This window comes from Strix uralensis, chromosome 6 (assembly GCF_047716275.1).
Source record: "Strix uralensis isolate ZFMK-TIS-50842 chromosome 6, bStrUra1, whole genome shotgun sequence".
In the NCBI taxonomy this organism is placed as follows: Eukaryota; Metazoa; Chordata; class Aves; order Strigiformes; family Strigidae; genus Strix; species Strix uralensis.
Genome location: NC_133977.1, coordinates 13,182,348 through 13,202,499, shown reverse-complemented (window position 1 = coordinate 13,202,499; position 20,152 = coordinate 13,182,348). Strand labels below are relative to the sequence as shown.

The window sequence follows — 20,152 nt, the reverse complement described above, 5'->3', positions numbered from 1 at the left end:
CGCTGCATCACGCCCAAACCGGCGGCTCTCCCCGCCCTGCGCACTGCGAGGCGGCGAAACAAAATGGCTCGCCCGCAGCTGCCCAGGACGTGGGGGGGGGGGGCGTCAGCCCGCGGCGCACGGTCCCGCTCCGGTCCCCCACCAGCTCCCAAACAACCGGCCGGCCCTGTCCCGCCGCAGGGCGCCGGGGGGTGGGGTGGGCGGCCGGTCCGCCTCAGCGGAGCCGGGCAAGGCCGCGGCTCCCAGCACCGCGGCAGGAGGAGGAAGAGCAGGACCGTGTCCCGGCCGCGTCGGCGGCGCCCCCTCGGCTCGCACGAAGGAGCGGGGCGAGGGCGGCGGCTCGGGCAGGCGGCACCTGCCGCTCCCGGCGCCCTCAGCCGCCGCCGCCGGCTCCGAGGGGCGCGGGCAGCCGGGCGGGGGCGCTCCCCGGTGGGCGGGCGCCCCCGCCAATCGCCGGGCAGGTGGCTCGCCCCGCCTGTCGCGGATTGGCTCTCTGCGCCGGAGTGGGCGGGCCGGGCGGGCGCAGCCGGGGCAGCCACATCTACCGGGCTGCGCTTTTCAAACGCCGGCGGTGCGGGCGCGGCGGTTGGCGGGGGCGCGGGCGCGGGCCGGCCTGCAGCGCGCGGGCCGTTACGGCCGCTGTTGGCCCTTGCGGGGAGTCCGGCGGAGAGAGGTGAGAGTGTCCCGGTGGGGGCTGCGGCTCCGCGCCTCAGCTGCCGCGGACGAGGGCGGGCAGGCGGATCCGGCGGGGCTCGAGGTGGGCGGTGGGAGCGCCGTGCCGCCTCCCCCGCCCGGTGCCGGGTCGCGCCGGTGCGCGTCTCGCCGCCCCGGGGAGCGCCGTCGGCAGCACCCCGAGGTGCAGGGGGTGCCTGTGAGGAGAGTGGGGGCGTACCGGGGATACCCGGGGCCGGGTCCCGGCCCTGGCCCTGACGCCGGCGGCCCGTCCCGGCCGGGTGTCGGCGCCCTCGGGAGCGGGCAGCCCCCGCGGAGCACCCCTGGCGCTGTCACGGGGAGCGGGGCAGGGCGGGGGCGAAGGCGAAGGGAGCGCTTCGCATCCCTCGGGCCTCCCCGGTGGGGGCTCGGGCCCCGGGAGAAGGCCGGCCCGGGGGGAAGGCCGGCCTGGGTGTGCAGCGGGCGGGCGGGAGTGCGGGGTGTGGATCCGCCGGCGCAGCGAGGGCAGGCGGGGCTGAGCGCGGGTGCTGCGCCTGCCTCGCTGTCTCTCGCCTGCAGCGAGCGTTGGCCGTAGCGTGGGGCAGGTCGTGGCCGAAGGGCTGAAGCGCGGCGGAGGTGAGGCGGTGTGCGGGGATAGCCGACCCCCGGGGCTGGCGGGGGACGCTGCCGGTCGCCGCGGGGCTCGCCGCTCCGCCGGCCCCGGCAGGGCCAGGGGCTGCCAGCCCCCCGTCACCACCGAGGGAGGTGCGGGCCCTGCAGTGGTGCTGCTCGTCCCGGGGCCTTTCTCTGCTGAACATTTCCCTCGGCCGGAGCAGGGACGTGACTTTTTAACTTAAAGAGTTAAATGAAGTGACTTTTTTTCCCAGTTAAAGATAGTTTAGTGGGAAGCTTTCTCTTTAATGGGAAGCTTACAAGCGTCTGTGAGACCCATACTTCTAATGTCTGTTAGGTAGGGCTTTGGGTGCAAGGTGTAACATTATGGGTATCGCGTTTAACTTTGGAAATAATGTATTAGAGTTTGTGCCTTTTTTTCCGTAGCTGATTGGATCTAATTCTCCTGGATAGACTATGTGCCTGTTTGTGGGTTTCTGCCCACTATGAATGTATGTTCTTCCCTATTCTTGATGATACCAAGCTAAAAAGAGGAGATGTGGTGTCTTACCAGAGAAACAAAGTTAATTCAACATAGGGTGAAAGCTATCCTTAATAATCTATCTTTAAGAATAAAGATATAAAATGAAAGCTTACACAATAAATTTGATGATAGTAAGCACTTAATTAGGTCAGTTGTCTAATAGAAATAAATCTTTTTGTGCTGAAGTACTGCAGTAACAAGGTAACACTAGCTGTTAAACTGTGTTTAGTGAATACAGCTCTAAGGAGAGTCATGTAAAATTTCAGATATCTGAGTAAATTTCTTAAGTTATAAACTGTCATATAATTGGGGAAGAAGGAATGCATGTTTGTTACAAAGTGATTCAAAGACTTGTATGTTATTGTACTGTGACCCCTTGATAATTTTTTAAAAAGCTATTTCATGCTTATCAAATGCTACTTTGAAGATAGTCGAACTTTGTAGTATTTTTTTTCCTGCTAAAGCATGAATCATGACTTAAATCAAAATAGTTCCAATATGAATATCCTTGTTCCAAGAACTGGTAATTTGAACAGTGTTTGAGGGGTACTGGATTATACTTGAGTCATAACTAGTTCAAGTGCTCCCCCAGAAGTTTCTGACAGTACACTTCTGTCATTTGAAAATTGAAAGTGTATTTTTGTAAGTTTGTTAACTGTATCTGAACTGTAATTTGCCTTGTAATTTTTTTCCTTCACTAATAAAGGTAAACCTACTCTTTAACTTAAAATAAACCATCAATTAAGACTTATGTTATCCTTCAGTAACCTTTTTCTGTCTTGCTTTTGCATTTCATCTGAAGAGATGCTTCAGGCCTATAAATGTGAATGCCAAAACCCAGTATTTTTACTGTTTCGTTTTAGGGTTTTTTTTTTAACAGTAGTAGAAATAATGTGGGTGGGTGTATCTTCCTAATGTGCTGTTCTACTGGTTTATTAAGGTAATTTAATCACGATTACTACATCATTTGGTTCTAAATGATCTGCATTTGCAGAGAGGATGTTGTCCATTCATGCTGCTTTCTGACAATTAATTCATCTAAAATGAAACTTAGATGAGCTGTGAGTGAGTTTAATAAGAAATGTGAATCTTCCTACCGGAAAAAATATTTTTTTTTTTCCCCGTGGTTAGCTATTCTTGCTGTGTTGTAGACAAGAATCAGGAAGGAGTTTTGGGTAGGTCCTCCAGGGATACCAGTTCAAAGTGTAAACTTAAGGGAATTGCTGGAATTTACCCACAATCCAAAGAAGAGTTAAAACTTATTTTTAGAAAGCTAAAAAAAAAAGTACATATCATTAATAGTTAAGTAGTTATGTAGTTATTAGCATTTTTATTGGAACTTAAGTTTATCTCTAATATCTTATGGGTATGCTCCAGGGAAAACAAACCCTCAATTTATCTCAAATGTTAAAATTATTAAATTTAAAAAAAAAAAGTCTTTCAATTAATTTTCCTAACATGTCTTGATTAGTATTCCTTTCAGGTTTTATTTTTACAGTGATTAAATGTGGTGTTTTCAGTAATTATGGAATTTCCAAAACTCCTAATTGTTTTGATTTAACAGGTGACTGGTAGAAGAGAGACCTGTTCCTGACTATGTCGAGGAGAAAGTTGGAGAATAAAAGCCTTTCTGGCTTACTAGCCACATCTCTGCAGACACAAATCAAGACAGACAATTTCCACAGTTTTTATATGCTTGAATCGAAAGAGCTAGGAAGGTAAGATTATTCCCATTTATTTTATTTTAGTGACAGGGATTTCTGCTGCAAGAGAATTCATTGTGCAGTGATAGACCTTTTCTGGTGAACTTTTATGGTAGTAGATGAGGAATGAAGTCTGCCTCTCTCCCACCCCCTTTGCAGTATCCACTGGGCTCTTTGGGGACCAGGAAAAGGTACAGTGAGACATAAATTGCCAGCCTTTTCCATGTCAGAGAGATTTAGGCTGTTTTCATAGGCATGTAGATCTGGGATTAACGTTCCTTTTCTTCCATTTCCCCTGCCTAGTCACACATCACATTCCAGGTACATAAACTAAAGAAGAGATGACATAGGGTAATACTGCAAGACAAAGAATGGGGATTTTGAGTTGGTTGTTCTGGTGGTTTGGTTGAGGGTTTTTAAAGTCCAGAAAACAAAGACCTTTTTCTCTTCCCCCTCCCACCCTCAAGCAGTTAGTCTAAATTTTATAACAACCTGATGTTCCAGAGTAATTTTGCAGCCTGCTTCTCTTGCTCATGTTTGCAACATTAAAACAAAAGGGGGGGAAAAAAAAACCCCACCTTGGTATTTATGACATTGTTTCAGACATCTGAGTTAATGCATTTTTGAAATCACTGGGCTAATTCATACCTTGAAAATATTTAGTGAATTGGGTGCAAAGCCATGCAAATATAATGCCATGGCCATGTTTCCAAGCTCCTTGAACAGAAGTGGCATGGGCCAGTCTCACGGTTGTTGTGCCTTGCTGTGCTACATAACGATCCTTTGCACCTGCAACTTGTTTTGTCAGCAGAGATGCTCTTCTACATGTGATTTTGTAAAGCTCTTTAGCCTTCATTGTTCTCTTGTTTGTTTTTTTCCTAGCACGTGCTTTATCTGGTACACTTTTATAAAAGTGCACCTTGCAGCCCATAACTTTCCTCTTTTCATACCCCTTTGTCAGCTCCAATTTTGAATTCTAGGCTCTTGAGAAGCACTTTATATGCACCATCCTCTAGAACTCCAGTATTCTTAAAACACTGGGTTTTCAGATTACACATACCTGTGAGATGTCTAAAGCAAACGAAAGTTGTGTGGATTTCAAAATATGGTCTTTAATACTTTCTGTACATGCAAAACCAGGCATAACAAAATAAATGCCAGAATGCAGTGAAACAGAAGCAGTTTGTTTTCCAAACATACTTTTGACTTCTCCTGGCCTAACAGTGTGTGTATGTATTTTTTTAAATGTTTTAAGTGTTTACAACACTTAAGTGATGTAAAATCCACCATTCTTTGTAGCTTCTCTAAAAGATTTAATATGCTTTTCTTTTCACTTGCAATTTCCTTTTTCCTCTTCAGGTTACTTAGTAAATGGTTCTTTTGTTCTTCTCTGTTTAAGCTTCCCAAGTCCCATTTCTTCCTCCCACACCCTTATCTTTTAGGTCCTTTGGTATTTAAGACACTGACTCATGAATCAGGCAGGTTATGTTCAGTGGGTTAAGTAGTTTTGTCCTCAGTATGTGGATGGCTTGGCTTCTTTTGAAGTAGTTGAATTTCTGTGGCTTATAACTTGGGATATGAAAACAGCTTGAAATAGGTTTTCATCTTATAAAATTGGGCTGTAAAGTGTGATGGTGAAGCAGTTGCTTTGCAGACAAGGAGCGGGAACCACTTTGCTTGCTTCAGTGCACCACTTCAGATCTGACTTTTTTTGCATTTCTGGAGAAATTCCACTGCTCTAAAACAATTTTTTGTTGTAATAATTTTGTCTTAATGATGGCACACTACAAATATAGTATAAACAAGTGCAAATTCTTACATCATCAGTCTGGAGATACCGCTGACCCTTCAAAGCTCTTGGGCCTGCAGCAACTAGAAGGAAGATGTGCAGAAGCTGTCAGGGAGGATATTGCTGTTCTCATGAAACTCACCCAGTTCCCCTTTTTTAATTTTAGAGAAACTTTTGTGGTTGACAGGGTGATGTGATGTTAAAACGAGGATGTAAGCTGTGGGGGTGTGTCTTAAACTTTGCTATATTACAAAATTCAGCTCAGTAACTTAAAATGCTCTGCAATAATAAGCTGGTTTAACAATTGGAGAAGGACTTGGCTATTTCAGGCTAACAGTTGCTAAAATGAAGAGTGTGCATGTATCAGACTGCAAATAACATTCATCTCTTTATTTTTCTTTTGAGTTTTGTATCTTTTTAAATTTGGTGCTTTAAAAAAAGGACAGAAATCCTACAACTAATTGATGTTAAATGATTAGAGAAACTATTTTAGCTGTTTTGTTGACTTTATTCCTAGATAAGTGATAGCAGTATGATTAAAGGTCGACTTTACATGTTTAATAATTTAGTCAGATTTGTACAAACTGTATGCAGCGTGGTTATTTGCAAAGGGAAATCTGATTTTTCATGAGACGCTCATACCTTTTTTGATTAAATATTGAAGTCTAGATTTTTTTCAAAAAAGCCTCAGACATGCTTTATTTATTTTTTTTATGGTGTTCCTGTTAGACATTGGGTTTTTGTACCAGAAGAAGGGCAAAGCCTGCAGGGCAACATAATCTTTTTTACTAAAGAGGCTAATTTAGTTGAAAAAGCACAGCTCAGATAGCTTGTACTGAGCTGCTTCATTAAGTTTGTTCTTAATATGCTGTGGTAACAGAAAACATGCATGGAAAGGCATTGTTTTTTTGAAGACATAAGTGTAGATCTTGTTCTTTGCACACAGTTTTATAACTGTTTTTAGAACTTCACACAATTTATTTTAGCCCTTCGAGTTTGGTTTCTTTTTTTTTTTAATGATGTTTCTTGTATCGTTTGGAAACACTTTGCAAGTATGCAACTAGGCGTTTCTGGGAACGCAAAACTTGTGATTATAAAACTTTGTTTTTTCAGGAGTTTATAACTTGGCTTAAACTGCATTTTTCCCCTTATTTTTTAAAAGGTCAGCTTGGTGTTTTAACTACAGTATGTGGTTTTCTTTTAAAAACATTTATTAGCCAAAATACATTTTTGTTTCCATACCTAAACAGTTGGCTAGAAAATAAAGCAGCACACTTTGTCTAACTGTAATTGAGAAAGAGAATGCTAAGTAGCGGGTTTTTTTCTGTCAGGATGTTGCAGATACCTGGGGTTTTTTTAGCAGTACTACATGATTTGTGGAGGGAAATTCTGACTAGAATTTTCTGCACTGAAGACCTTCCCCCCACTTCAGCATCCAAATATGTTTTATTTTCAGTGTTTATTCTCTACATTTTACAGGGTTTTGCTTTGTTTATTACTGTATCCTGTAGGTGCTATAATGTGGTTGAGTTTTTTTTAATATCCTGTTGCCACCTGAACAATGCCCTGAGCAGCCTGGTAGGATCTCAAACCTGTCCTGCTTTAAGCTGGAGGTTTTGCTAGAGACCTCCAGAAGTCCCTTCCAACCCGAGTTATTCTACGATTCTGAGCTCCTACGGTGAGAATGTCCATGTAACCTGATACCCTGATTTAAGCTTAGCTAGTCTGTATAAAGGGAATTGTGCTGGGTCTTGCCAAAGCTTCATCTAGCTTAGTATCCTTTCTCCTACAGTGGCTGAATGTTCAGGAAATAGTGTAAGAACAGGCCAAACATGGCATTCCCCTGATAATTTTTTTTTTTACTTTCCAATTATTTGCCATGCCTTTTTATTTCTAATGTTAATTTATGTACTTTTTATGTCTTGGGTCTTAATGTTTTCCCTTTTATTTTGTAGAGGAAGATGTGCTGTGGTTAGAAAATGTATAGCTAAATCCACAGGCCAAGAGTATGCAGCTAAATTTCTAAAGAAAAGAAGAAGAGGTCAGGACTGCAAAGCAGAGATTCTTCATGAAATTGCTGTACTGGAATTAATGAAATCTAATCCTCGCATAGTTAATCTCCATGAAGTTTATGAAACAGCAAATGAAATCATCTTAGTGTTGGAATAGTAAGTATGCCTTCATCAGATGTTCCACATTTGTAGTTAAAAATCTGTCAATATACTAATTTTTCGCATGAATTGCCTGAACACCCAGAAGAAGTTACAATAATATACATATACATCATGCTAATATTTCACTATAATATACTTTATAAGCTCTTAGGGAATTTTTTGGATTATTTATTTTCTTGAAAGTGCGAAACATGGATCAGTTGCTGTTAATTTGAATCTTAGGTTTTGTACACACGTTTTGTTACATCCACAAGTATGTCAAATATGGAATAAGGCATAAAACAAAATACACCCAAACCTATGGTAGTTCTCTACTCAAAACTGAAAAATATGGACTGAAAGATTTTTTTTACAAGAAACTATCAATAAAGAGAGAGTCATCTTTCTTGTCACTGCATAACTCGGTTTCATAGACAATTTCACTCAATTTCAAATGGAAATGTTTTTTGTGCCTTTAAATACTATCTCTGGGTAATTTTGATTAAAACTTGCCTGTTTAATTTGAGCAGATTATTTCTTTTGCTAGTTGTTTTTTTGTAAAAAAAACTGATAAATTTTCAGGTCAGGCTAAACTAATATAAAACCTGAATACAAACTCTAGGGTGTAATTTTATTTTATTTTTACTTTTTCTTTCCTTAAAGAATCTTTCATGTAAGCTGGCTGGAGAGAATGTTCTCAAATCCCATAGAAAGTGCATAGTGCTTTGATGCATCTTAAATCATTGCCCCCCCCCCCAAAGTAGTTACTGATGCCAAGTACACAGATTTCAGAGAAACTGAGCACATTTGTGTTCTGTGAACTTCAGTCACTGCTTGATGCTTTTTGGTGTCTGAAAACTTGTAATTCCTATGTGAGTTCTGAGCTTCTAAATTTAGTGGTTTTGTTGTTTTAAAACTGTTTGGCTTTTGGAGCTGTTTCCTCCAAAATTCCCATATCTTTTTAGATGTCCCTATGGCTTCTCATTAACTCTGAAAACAAGTCTAATTTGGGAATTTAGTTTCAATTTGCATTATCTATCATATTTGCTGTATGTGTAAATTTTTGTTTGGAATGTAAAGAACAAAAATGCATTGTTTCAATTAACTCAGAAGGTCTCTCTTTAGGACTTAAGTTTCAGGTACAAAGTGTTTAAAGAGCTGTTAATGGTGATCTGCAAACACCAAGATAAATTCCTTCAAATTTTCCAACGAATGTAGCTAGATAATCTTTTAAAAAGCTTTTTTCCTGGAACTAGATGATCCCTAACATACTATTCTTGTTCTGATAAGGCTAACATAATAAATAATATAGAAGACGAAGTCCAGATAAGTTTTGAACTTCTTATCAAGAAGAATTGCAAATTGACATAAAAGCCATACTGATCTTCCTGCTTCTGTTTCAGCTCAGCTATCTGTCTTGCGTGTTAAAGCTCTGTGATGAAACAACTTATACTACATTGGTGTTAATGGTCTAATTTGTAGTAGCATTCTGAAGTCTTGCAGTGAGTGTTTCTAGTTCTATTGGAATAAGCAGAGGGCTGATTATGCTTTTAAATTATCTCCTTCTGTAGCAGAGTACACAGGGATTTTTTTCTCGTTTCTCATTATCAGAACTCTGAAGCAGTACTTTAAAAGAATTGCAAGAAATGAGTCTCTTACTCATAAAATAATTTATAAGCATTTCCTGTTTAGCTGTATTTTTCCTCCTTCATATGGTCCTTGCTGTTGTTAGATTGTATTGGAGGGGTTATTTGGAAGATGTAGTGGTAAGAATCATCTTGTAAAAGCCCACATTTTCTAAATAAAGGAGAGAAATATATGCTAGTTCTTAATAAGGCCATCTTTGTAGAGGGAATTACTAAAGATGTGAATACTTCTTCAAAAGCCCCACAACAGAGGTTGTTACTCTTCTAATCTGAGGGTCGAAGGTAATGGAATTCAGTTATTTGGAGAGAAGTCTAGCAGCTGTACTAACTCATTTTACAGGTGTACCAGGCAGGTGTACTAATTTTCAAATCTACCTAGTTTTGTTCATTGAGGAACTAAGAAAGGCCCTGCAGATCAGGGTCTGTCTAATCTGCTGCCATTTCCAGCAATGGCTGTAGGGAGATCCTATGGAGGAGGAGCCAAGGAAGAGCCAGGTCGAAGTTTGGCATTGTGTAGGATGCTATTAGGTTATTTTCCTGAAGATATCTTGCATTTACGTATGCTAAGGGTCAATCTAGTGCTCTTCTACTTGCCTTCTCAGTTGGTGCTGAACTTGCATGTTAACGTCTTCCTTGAACTGGGGAGCCAAAAACAGGATGGTACATTCTAGCTGTGGTCTAGTGTGCTGGGTAGTCACTTGCCTCAGCCTACTGGCTGTGCTGCTGCTACTACTGCCTGAGGTGCTGCTGAGCACCTTCGCTGCATTCAGCTCGCTCTCTGTGAGGACTTGCAAGTCCTTCTCAGCAGAGCTGTTCAGCTCTTTACCCATCTGGGTGTCCACCCATCCAGACCATAATGTGGTAACTTGGATACAAGAATACCGTAGGAGACAGCGTTGGAAACCTTATTAAAGTTAATGACATCCACTGCTCTTTCCTTCATCTACATTTTGTCATGGAGGCATTGCTGACACCTCACACACTTCCAGCAGGTTAGTCACTGTGTTCATCCATGTTGTCCATTATCTAGCTTTTTTAATAGACTCTATCATTTTGCTAATGATGAAATTCAGGCTTACTGATCTGTAGTTTTAAGGCAGCCTTTTATTCTTGAGAGAGAAACTTCAGTCAGTTAGAAGAGGCTGAATGATGATTTCAAACCCAGCATGAAAGGGAACAGCTGACACTGTGGCAAAGTGTAGAAGTTTAACTAATAAACCACATGCAACACGGTTATTTCCATGCTTCCTTTATGCTGTACTAATAGTAGGATTTTCTGTAAATAAACAGTCTTTTTCTGAGGAAGATATATTTGAGCTGCTGTGTGAAAACATGAAGCTTGTCAATCTCATCTTTGTTGTTAGTGTGGAAATGGTAGATTTCAAAGGGACAGTCCTTGTATTTCTGAATATTCTGTGTCTACTAGAGTTCTGGAAGATACTGCTCACTAACTAAAGAGGCAATGGTATATTTAATCATCATCAGCATGCTAGATTTTCTTCCTGATACCTCCCTGATTTTTAGTCTTCATCAGAACGACAGGACCTTGGGTGGCAAGTATGCAGTTTCCTCCCACTCCAGAAATATTCTTCAGCAACTCTCGCTGTTCATTGCATTGTAGTTCTTACATTTACACCACAGCCGCATCATGTAAAAAATTACGATTTTTATTTTCAAAATGAGAGAATAGGAATACTGCTGGGCTTTCTTGATTTGAATTATTTATGAAACTGGTCTAATGTAAGAAATTTTAGATTTGACTTGAAGAGAAAGTTGTCTTCTGTTAGGGAATGATGGTAGGACTCATCTTCCTGAAGGCATCTTCACACTCACTTACAGGGGAGCATGCTTGAAAAACTCCACCAATAAAAAACAAAAAACCACAAACCCCACCCAAACAACAAAAACCAAAATAAACCATAGTAATAATAATGATATTCCCAGCCTCTCTGAGAATACTATATAAATAGGTACTATATATAAAATTTTTCCTCACTTGAGTGTGAAAACTCAGGCTTAATATGTAAGTGTTCTTGAATGTGTTTCAGTGCTGCTGGAGGAGAAATATTTGACTTGTGTGTCCCAGATCTGGATGACAGAATTGGTGAAAGGGATATTGTAAGACTTATAAGACAGATACTTGAAGGACTTCGCTGCTTGCATGAAAACAATATTGTGCATCTTGATTTAAAGGTGAGGCTGCGGCAGACTTTTTTAGTACTTTATCTTCAATTTAACATTATGATAAGTAATTTGTTAAATACATAGCAAAGATGAGAAAAAGTGTATAGCAAATAATTTTGAAAAGTAAAATTTAGCAATAAGTATTGCGTAATAGAAACTGAAATGTGATTTAGTACACTGTTTTTTCTGCAGCTTCTATTTTATTGAGAATTAAATCTTTTCTATTCTAGCCTCAAAATATTTTGCTGAGCAGCATCAGTCCTCTTGGTGATGTAAAAATTGTAGATTTTGGTATGTCTCGGAAGCTTGAGAATTCTAGTGAACTGCGTCAGATCATGGGAACAACAGAGTATCTAGGTATGGAAGAGTTGCTTCACAATTTCTGATGCGTGGTTTTGAGAAAACAGAAACAGTTTATGTAATGTGCTTATCAACTTACCAGACGTTACTGGAGGAAGAACAGCTGGACAAGGCAACATGTCTTGAACTGTTCTTTTTTTTTAGAGTAGTCAACAAATATTTGCACCAAAAAATCCCAAATAACATCAATAAGTGCACCTCTAATTTCATGCTGTAGTATTTGCTGTGATGCAGGCTGTTAACAAGAAATGTTGGCTGTTAAATTCTTTTGATTAGAGTTGAAATACAAGATTAGCTTGAACAAAGAAATGTTCTTTGAATTAGGAATGCCATTTAGTATGATGACTTCATGAGATTAAAATATTCCTTGGAAGGGGAAAGATTGCCATTAGTACTTGGCCCTCTTGGAGGGGCAGGTTTCCTTAATGATTAGCCTACACTTAATTTTAAGAGCACTTCAGTCTGTAGTGAATAGCTTGCTATCTAGCTGTTGTGGATGAATGATTTAGATCACTTAAAGAATCGCTGTCAAAGGTATTATCAAAAAGTGATTTTAATGTGAATTTGTAAAAGTGCGACAACAAAGTTCGATGGCTAACAGCCACTGACCCTAAAATTGTCTTGGTCATCTAGCTTTGCAGTGTTAACATGCTGAAGGCTTTATGCATTTCCCTTAAAAAGCTATATACTTGAAAACCTCTTAGAAGAATCTTCTACGTGAATGCATCTGATTAGAAGAGATCTTGGGACTTTAGGCTATACAGTGCTATTTTAGTGTGAACCAATTAAGCATTGCTGTGTCTAATCAAACAGAAATAACTTCTTTCACCCTTTTGGCTTGAAAATAATAAACTTGATTATTGAAACTGCATGTTTAGTCTTACAATAATGGTTGGCAAAAAAACTGCCAGAAATGTAGTGTATGATTCAAGGCTACTTGAATAATACATTAAAGTGTTTTAATTTGCTCCATCTCTTTCTCTAGCTCCAGAGATCTTAAACTATGATCCTATTACCACAGCTACAGATATGTGGTAGGTTGTATGTGTTAATTCATTTTATTGAGGTAGGCATGACCATTTAACAATCTAGGGGCCAGATCCAGACTCTGATGCAGTTTTATCTGGCTTCCAAGAATACTCTTCTGTTGGTGGACTGACTAAAAGAGGGAGAGTTGGGAGGGGAAGGAGCTCATAGAATGTAACTCGGGGCTTACAGAAATTACTGTATATGGGTCTGTTGCACACCTAGTAGGGAATGCAGGTGGTTTCTGAGCATGCAGAGTATAGCTATTTGTTCAAAGGGAACAATAACAGTGATTGGGTAGCATACTTCAGGTGTTAGTTACTCTTGGATGACATGCCTCAGGTATTAACTGCTCTTGGACACTCTTCCCTCCCCACTTTTGTATCATTAAATAATTTTATTATACAAATGATAAGAAGTATTTTACCTTTCTACTTCTTATCTTTAGAGCAATATCTGCAGAATGAGTCATAAAAAATGAGACAAGTATCTTTAATCCACGACTTTATTAAGTATACCTCCTTTGTAGCCTATTAATTTCATGAGCTATGTTAGTGTAAAGGCTAGCTCTCAGATGTTTCCTTAAAAACATAAAATATTCATATGCTCTTGAGCATCTAAATAATTAAAATTCAGTTTTAAAAGTTGCTATGATCTAATTACTCCTTTGAAATTGCCAACTCATAGTAGTAATTAAATCTGTTTGTGACTGGTTTTTAACCACTTATTATTTTCCTGCTTTTGTGGGATGATGTAACAACAAACTATTGGTGCTGTACTCAGAATGACAAACACAGCAGCTGCATGTTTCCACACTGTAACGAGTACTAAGGTTTGATCTATCAGATCACAAAACCATTTCTATTATGCATCAAGAAACCACTTAAGATTTATAATAAATCACATGACATGTGATACTCATGTTCACATGCTTAGGGAAAAACATCTCAGCAAGAGGATATTGTAACAACTTGGATGTTGACTGTACAGAAAGGTTGACTAAATCTCAGCCTTCAATACTTCATCCAGAATTGTAGTGAAAGATGGGTTTTTATTTACATGTGAATTAGAAAGTCTATCTTTTTGTAGTTCTATCATCCAGAATTGCCATATGTCCAAGAATGGGCTGTGTAAAAGTGATGTATTTCCTTTTCCTAACAATTTCAATGAAAAGAAAAGGGTATATTGAAAGTGAGCAATTTTCAAAAATCCCTTAATTGAGATACATACATAGCTTTCCTTGTGTGTGCTTGTGCATAAGTGCTTGAATCACATAAAACTGAGATGTCACATGATGTTTCTAACTCTCCGAGTGTGGCATACATCAGGAAGTTTGATCTGCAGCACAATAAATATGGGGGGTATACTGTTTAGGTATCCTAGTAGGATTACACATTGTGTTCTTACCTCAGGAACATAGGTGTCATTTCATACATGCTGCTGACACAAGAATCTCCATTTGTGGGAGCTGATAATCAAGAAACTTACCTTAATATATCTCAAGTTAATGTGGATTATTCAGAAGAAACATTTTCATCAGTTTCACAGCCTGCCAAAGACTTCATTCAAAAACTTCTCACAAAAAATCCAGAGTAAGTAACAAACTCCTCCGGGTAAGAATCTTTGATGTTTGTGGAGCACGTAGAAAAAGTGAATGTTAATTTGGGAGCTTAGTACCACTGATATGATCAGTCAGACAGTTCACAATGTGTTGGTATTATCAGCTGGATATTTAAGTGTAGGTTTATGCTTTTTCATAATGTATGAGAAGGATCTTTGGTTCACTGCCTGGCTATTCTTGTAGTCAGGCTTGTGCTTTGAGTTTTGTATTTTGAGTTTCTTTATATTTTCAGAGGACAGATTATTAACAAAACTGATGAAATATAGTCTAGAAAGGAGACATTCTTGTCTATAACTTAACCTTTTATTGCACAAGTTGGAGAGACCATGTAATTTTTGATGCAGTGCTTTCTTGTTTCCTGACTTATCTTTAATGTATCTTTCTACTTTAATACATTTTATATAAAAACTTGGCAGTCTTCTGACTGAGCATATATTCTTGAGAAATTATATATAGTGTTTTGCCATGTTCAGTTTTTTTTAAAAAAACCCCATTCTCAATCAAAAGTACAAACTTCTTTTTGTTTGTAAGACACACTTCCATAACTTCGAATTCTTTGAAAATTCAGACTCTAATCTGAAGGCCTTCCTAGCTGAACTTTGAGAAGATAGTCTTTGAGAGCAGGAGAGTTACAGACATTAACTGTGTCTGCACTTGCTGTATAGTGTTAAATCTGGATATTTTTTAACTGTTTCACCAGCAAATGTAGTAAAAAAGAAAAAACAAACAAAAAACCCCCACCACCCTAAAAGATATATATGTGGGAATAATATTTAGTAAAGTCAGTCATGTTCAGTCAGGCATGGTCAGGTATTATCAATTATAGTGCAAGGTATTGTCATTTCTGATGAGACAGTAGTCCCTGTTGCCTTTGGTGAGCCTGCAACGAGCAGGGGTGACCTTGTTGTTTGGTTAAGAAAGAGGTTCTTTGATAGGAGGGGATGATGGGAGATGATATCCATGAAGTGCCTATTTTGAAATAAGGACTCCATATAAACTCATGTCTGAACAGTCCATTCTGTTTTAGTGTCTCACATAGAGGGTTTGTCAATATCTGGAATAATTCACAAAAACAATAGTATCATGCAGGAAACAGTTATGAAGAGCCTGCTCTGATAAATGTTAATGTAGACCTGCAGGATGGTTGACATTCTGTCACAGTTACTACTCTACTTGCTTTCTTGCCTCTGGGCATCTCTGTTTTCATTATATCCTCAATAACCTCTTTTTCCCCATTCCAATTCTTGATGTGTATATTTCTGGAATCTTAAGAGGAAGAATCTGTCTTCAGACAGTCAACTCTGTAAAGTTACAGTTCTCTGACCAAAAAATATTCATGTGTTCTGGTAAAGGACAAATAGTGGGCTCTGTTGCATTTCCAGCAAGTTCTGTGGAACTTAACAATGCAGAACATGATGAAAACTGCAGTAGAACTATGCAAGGTTATCCAAAGGTACAGTTTTGTAAGTGTGTGGTTTATTTGGTAGTAGCTACATTTTGGAAGGGTTTACACCAGATGAATTGCTAGAGTAAAACATGGCAAAATGTCAGGTAGTGTTGATGACATGTTATTTGGCCCTCCTTGAAAACCTAATGACTGAATAGTCATTAGCCTCCCTATTTACAATAGTCTGTATAAAACATAGGACTTCAAAAGCATAAGCACGTGCACATACATATATATATGTGTGTACACAATGCTGAAAATGTTCCAAGGGACTATGAATACTGGTTGAGAAATACCTGTTCCTTGTTCTGATGAAAAGTGAAAAGCTTACCAGTTCTGACATTCAGCAGTAGGGGAAACTGTCAACTAAAATTAAGATGCATGTTGCCAATACTTAACTATGGTACGGTCTAATCTGGTAGTAGTGGAAAACCAGCAATATTAACTCTTCAGTGTCAATTTGGCTTAATACTTCTTACCATGTGTCAGAACTATTTTCGTTACATTTTCAGTATTTCTGAAATTAACTTAAGCAACTTTTCTTTTTCAAAGGGAAAGACCCACAGCAGAGGCCTGTCTGTCTCATTTGTGGTTGCAGCAAGGGGAGTTCATACTCTTGTGTAGCCCTGAAGAAACTTGTTGCTCTTCTCTGATGCCAGGACACACAGCAAAATGCTCGGAAGAGCGCCATGTAAAATCCAGTTGTAATGGTACCTGTAGCAACAAGGAAGACAAAGAAAACATTCCGGAGGACAGCAGTACCGTCTCCAAACGTTTCCGTTTTGATGATTCATTGCAGTATCCCCAAGACTTCATGACAGACTTCATATGTTAATGTGTAATATAGACTTTTATAAAGTGAATTTAGCATAATCTATTCCAGTGGTGAATATAAGATTATGGCTTGCCAATTCGTGCAGCATTGGCATACTGGAAATGCACTTTGATTCTTATGCCGGTGCTTCCTTTTCTATCCATTGCTGGCAATGGATTTAACTCCTGAGAAATTGGGGTTGTTGCACCAATAAAATGAATTATTTTTTTTAAGCAGATATAATTAAATATTTTTGCACTTTCAAGTTTTAGTCCAAAAATGATGCCAGAGTGAACAAACTAAAACCTGAAAATGAGTTTGTTTAAACTCAAGCTTCGCCAAACGGTGGTTGAGTACGTGCACACTTTTATGACTAGCCTTAAGAAATTGGTCTAAGCAGGGAAACTGAATCTAGCTGTCTTAACTGGGCTTATTTGTGACCATTCTCATTGCTTTAAATGGAAGCTAAAGGTGGTATGTTTTGGGAATATGATGTATCTGTTGGGGCCATTTGGAAAACCGCTTTCTCTCTAGGATCATTAGTAGTTAAGGAAATGTTTCTGCCTTATAGATTTGGTCCACTTAAGGATTATAATGCATACTCTGTTTTTCCTGTGTTGGGTCTTTGTGATGCTTGAATAGAAAACGGGTAGATTGTCAGTCCTTGTGCTAGTGGTCCTTTGCTTTTTATCAGTAAGTTATATTTGAAAAGGATGAGGATCCCGTGCTGATGTGAATATTTGATAAACTTGTTAGTTTGCTTTCATAAAACCTCTGAAATATCCCTCATCTCAAAAGAAAAAACCAAAAACACCCCCCCAGCCCCGCCCCCCCCCCCAGCCAAAAAAACCCCAAACAGACTCTTAGGAGTTAAAAGCAGTAATTGAATAAACTGAAAATAACTGGTTTTGCCAGTGAAGCTGCAATTAAAAGCTTTCCATTATGCCCCTCTAATGTAGCAGTGCAGTGCATATTTCTGTCAATTATTATCCATAATAATTTAGCTTCATGCCTGCTCTGAGAAATGGACTGCAGTGTGTTAGTATTTAAAGACAAACTACTTAATAATTGTTTTAAGCCTTTAAATTTGGTTTGTTCAGTGGGTTTGTTATTTTTTTAAGTTATCCCATCCACTTCCTGTTTTTAGGCTCTGAGAAAATAATGCCTATGTCAACTTTTAGCTTAGAGCAAATACCAATGATGCTGTAACAGCTTGAAGCTAATACTGACAAGATAAAAATCATAACACTGAGGCTGGAAGTTTTTTTGTGTAGGGAATGTATTAAAACTTTTATAAATATTTTGAAAGTAAATGGCACTTTAAAATACTTTTGAGATTTTCCACTCCTCGGAGCTTAGACTTAATTGTCTTTGATTTGGATTTGGTTTGGTTTGTGTAATATCACAATCTGATGATCTTTTTCAAGTGTGCCTGTGGACTTGTTAATAGTTAGGCCAATTGAGGTTTTGGAACAACATATGATTGAGAGGTGAACATAATGAGTGGTAAAAGGTTGTATTTTACCTTTCTTCACACAAGGAAGTAAGAGGTATTTTTACAAATAGATTTCAATATAAGGTATCACCATAATTCATGGGGGAATTCAGGACTGTTATCTTTATTTTGGGTGACTTGTCAATAAGTGAAAAGTCAAATGAGGTGTAAGGCATGTTAGACTATCTTTCAGCTTGTCAGAAGAAGTGAAAGTTTTCCAAGACTTAATCTCATGTGAAATGAAGTAATGGATATATTCAGTATGTATGAAGCACAGATGCCTAGGTATAAATGAACCACACTGAGTCTCCTCTATGTATTAATTCTCATGTCACTTTTTTCAGTGATACTATTATAATTATAAAACCACTTTGAAGGGGGTTGTTGGATTGTATTCAGGTACCTTATACCCCTACTTCTCAAAGTCCTTGGCTTTTCCCAGTTTTGGAGTCATATCTAACTTTTTTTTTCCACCAGCATGGAGTCTAATTTGAACTGGGTAAATTAAAAACACAGACTATTTTATGCATACTCAGAAGTTAAAGTTCACTTAACATAAAGAAGAAAATGTCAGAAAGCTGTAACAAAGGTAGAAAAGAATGTTTGTAAAATTGTTACATTTTAAAATTCTGCAAAAATATTACTGAACTGAAATTACAACTGGGAAGCTTGTGAAAGTCTTTGTACATTAGATTTCTATTTTTAACATCTGAAAAATAAAGCTGAAAGCATATGCCAGCACTTTATCATAAAGTTGTTATTCCTTAAGATTTTTATCATGGTATCTGATGTTTACATTTCTTACCACTTTTTGAGCTAACTTATCTTTAAATTTAAATAAATGAAAATTGATCTTATCCAAGGAACTTAAGTTTTGAAGACTTTCTGTACTTTATAAAATATGCCTTGAATCAGATTTTGTTTGGATCAGTGTGTTTGATTTATTTAAAAATATTATTGTGCATGCATAACTTCAATTGAATGTAAATGCATACATTGTAGACAATTGTTAGCCTGTCTTGCTTCCTGCCATATTACTGGGAATTACCAAGTGTAAATGAGTGATGAGTAACATTTTAAGATGACTGAAGTCATATTTCTATGCAGTTCATGACCTTTTTATATTAAAAAAAAATAAACTGCCTTTTTTCAAAACTTCTGTGTTCTAATTTCTTCACAGAATCAGCGAATAGTTGAGGTTGGAAGGGACCTCTGGAAGCCATGTTGTCCAAACCCCCTGCTCAGGCAGGGCCACCTAGACCTTACTGGCCAGGACCATGTCCAGATGGCTTTTGAGGATCTCCAAAGAAGGAGACTCTACCTCCCTGGGCAACCTGTTCTGGTGCTCAGTCATCCTCACAGTAAATAAAGTATTTTCTTATGTTCAGATGGAACCTCCTGTGTTTCAGTTTGTGCCCATTCGCTCTTCTCCTCTCACTGGGCACCACTGACAACAGCCTGGCTCAACCTTCTTTGCACTCTCCCTTCAGATATTTATATATATTGACAAGAGTCCCCCTTGAGCCTTCTCGAGGCTGAACAGTCCCAGGTACCTCAGCCTTTCCTCATAGGAGAGTTGCTCCAGTTCCTTAATTACCTTTGTGCCCTTTATTGGACTCTGCTATGTCTGTGTCTCATGTACTGAGAAGCCCAGAACAGGACACAGTACTCCTGTGCTTAATAGAAGGGAAGGATCACCTCCATCAACCTGCTGGTGATACTCTGCCTAATGCAGCCCAAGATACCATCAGCCTTCTCTGTGGCAAGGCACACTGCTGGCTCATGCTCAACTTTGTGTCCTCCAGGACCCCAGGTCCTTTTCTGAGAAGGTGTTTTCCATCTGGGTGGCCCCACCATATATCAGTGTATGGGATTGTTCCTCCACATGTGCAGAGCTTTGTACTTCTCCTTGTTGACCTTCATGAGATTCCTGTCAGCCTGCTGCTTCAGCCTGCAGAGGTCCCTGTGGATGGCAGCCTGACCCTCTGCTGTATCAGCCATTCCTACCAGTTTTGGGTCATCTGCAGCCTTGCTGAGGGTATGCTCTGCCCCATCATCCAGATCATTAAACAGGGCTGGGCCCAGTATTGACCCTTGGGCCACACTT

At 39.5% G+C, this 20,152-nt stretch overlaps 1 protein-coding gene across 2 annotated transcripts; it reads left to right on the top strand.

The window, feature by feature from the left end:
- The first annotated feature begins 534 nt into the window (after positions 1 to 534).
- STK17B (serine/threonine kinase 17b) lies at positions 535 to 19,200 on the top strand. Of its 2 annotated transcripts, XM_074872752.1 has the most exons (9): positions 544 to 673; positions 2,939 to 2,982; positions 3,372 to 3,525; positions 7,255 to 7,467; positions 11,147 to 11,291; positions 11,513 to 11,639; positions 12,628 to 12,676; positions 14,081 to 14,260; positions 16,289 to 19,200. In XM_074872752.1, exons 3-9 carry the CDS (start codon positions 3,404 to 3,406, stop codon positions 16,569 to 16,571), a joined length of 1,119 nt encoding a protein of 372 aa, XP_074728853.1. In that variant the 5' UTR covers positions 544 to 673; positions 2,939 to 2,982; positions 3,372 to 3,403; the 3' UTR covers positions 16,572 to 19,200. The 2 variants fall into 2 exon arrangements, with proteins under 2 accessions (XP_074728851.1, XP_074728853.1); XM_074872750.1 differs by lacking the exon at positions 2,939 to 2,982 and having other exon boundaries at positions 535 to 673.
- Positions 19,201 to 20,152: the final 952 nt, after the last annotated feature.

What these genes read in the sequence shown, in the direction of transcription:
- STK17B (XM_074872750.1), top strand. Translation starts at nt 3,404, where the DNA reads ATGTCGAGGAGAAAGTTGGAGAATAAAAGCCTTTCTGGCTTACTAGCC. An exon ending in TTGTGCATCTTGATTTAAAG is followed by an intron (nt 11,292 to 11,512) that starts GTGAGGCTGCGG and finishes TTTCTATTCTAG; the next exon opens with CCTCAAAATATTTTGCTGAG. An exon ending in ACCACAGCTACAGATATGTG is followed by an intron (nt 12,677 to 14,080) that starts GTAGGTTGTATG and finishes TTCTTACCTCAG; the next exon opens with GAACATAGGTGTCATTTCAT.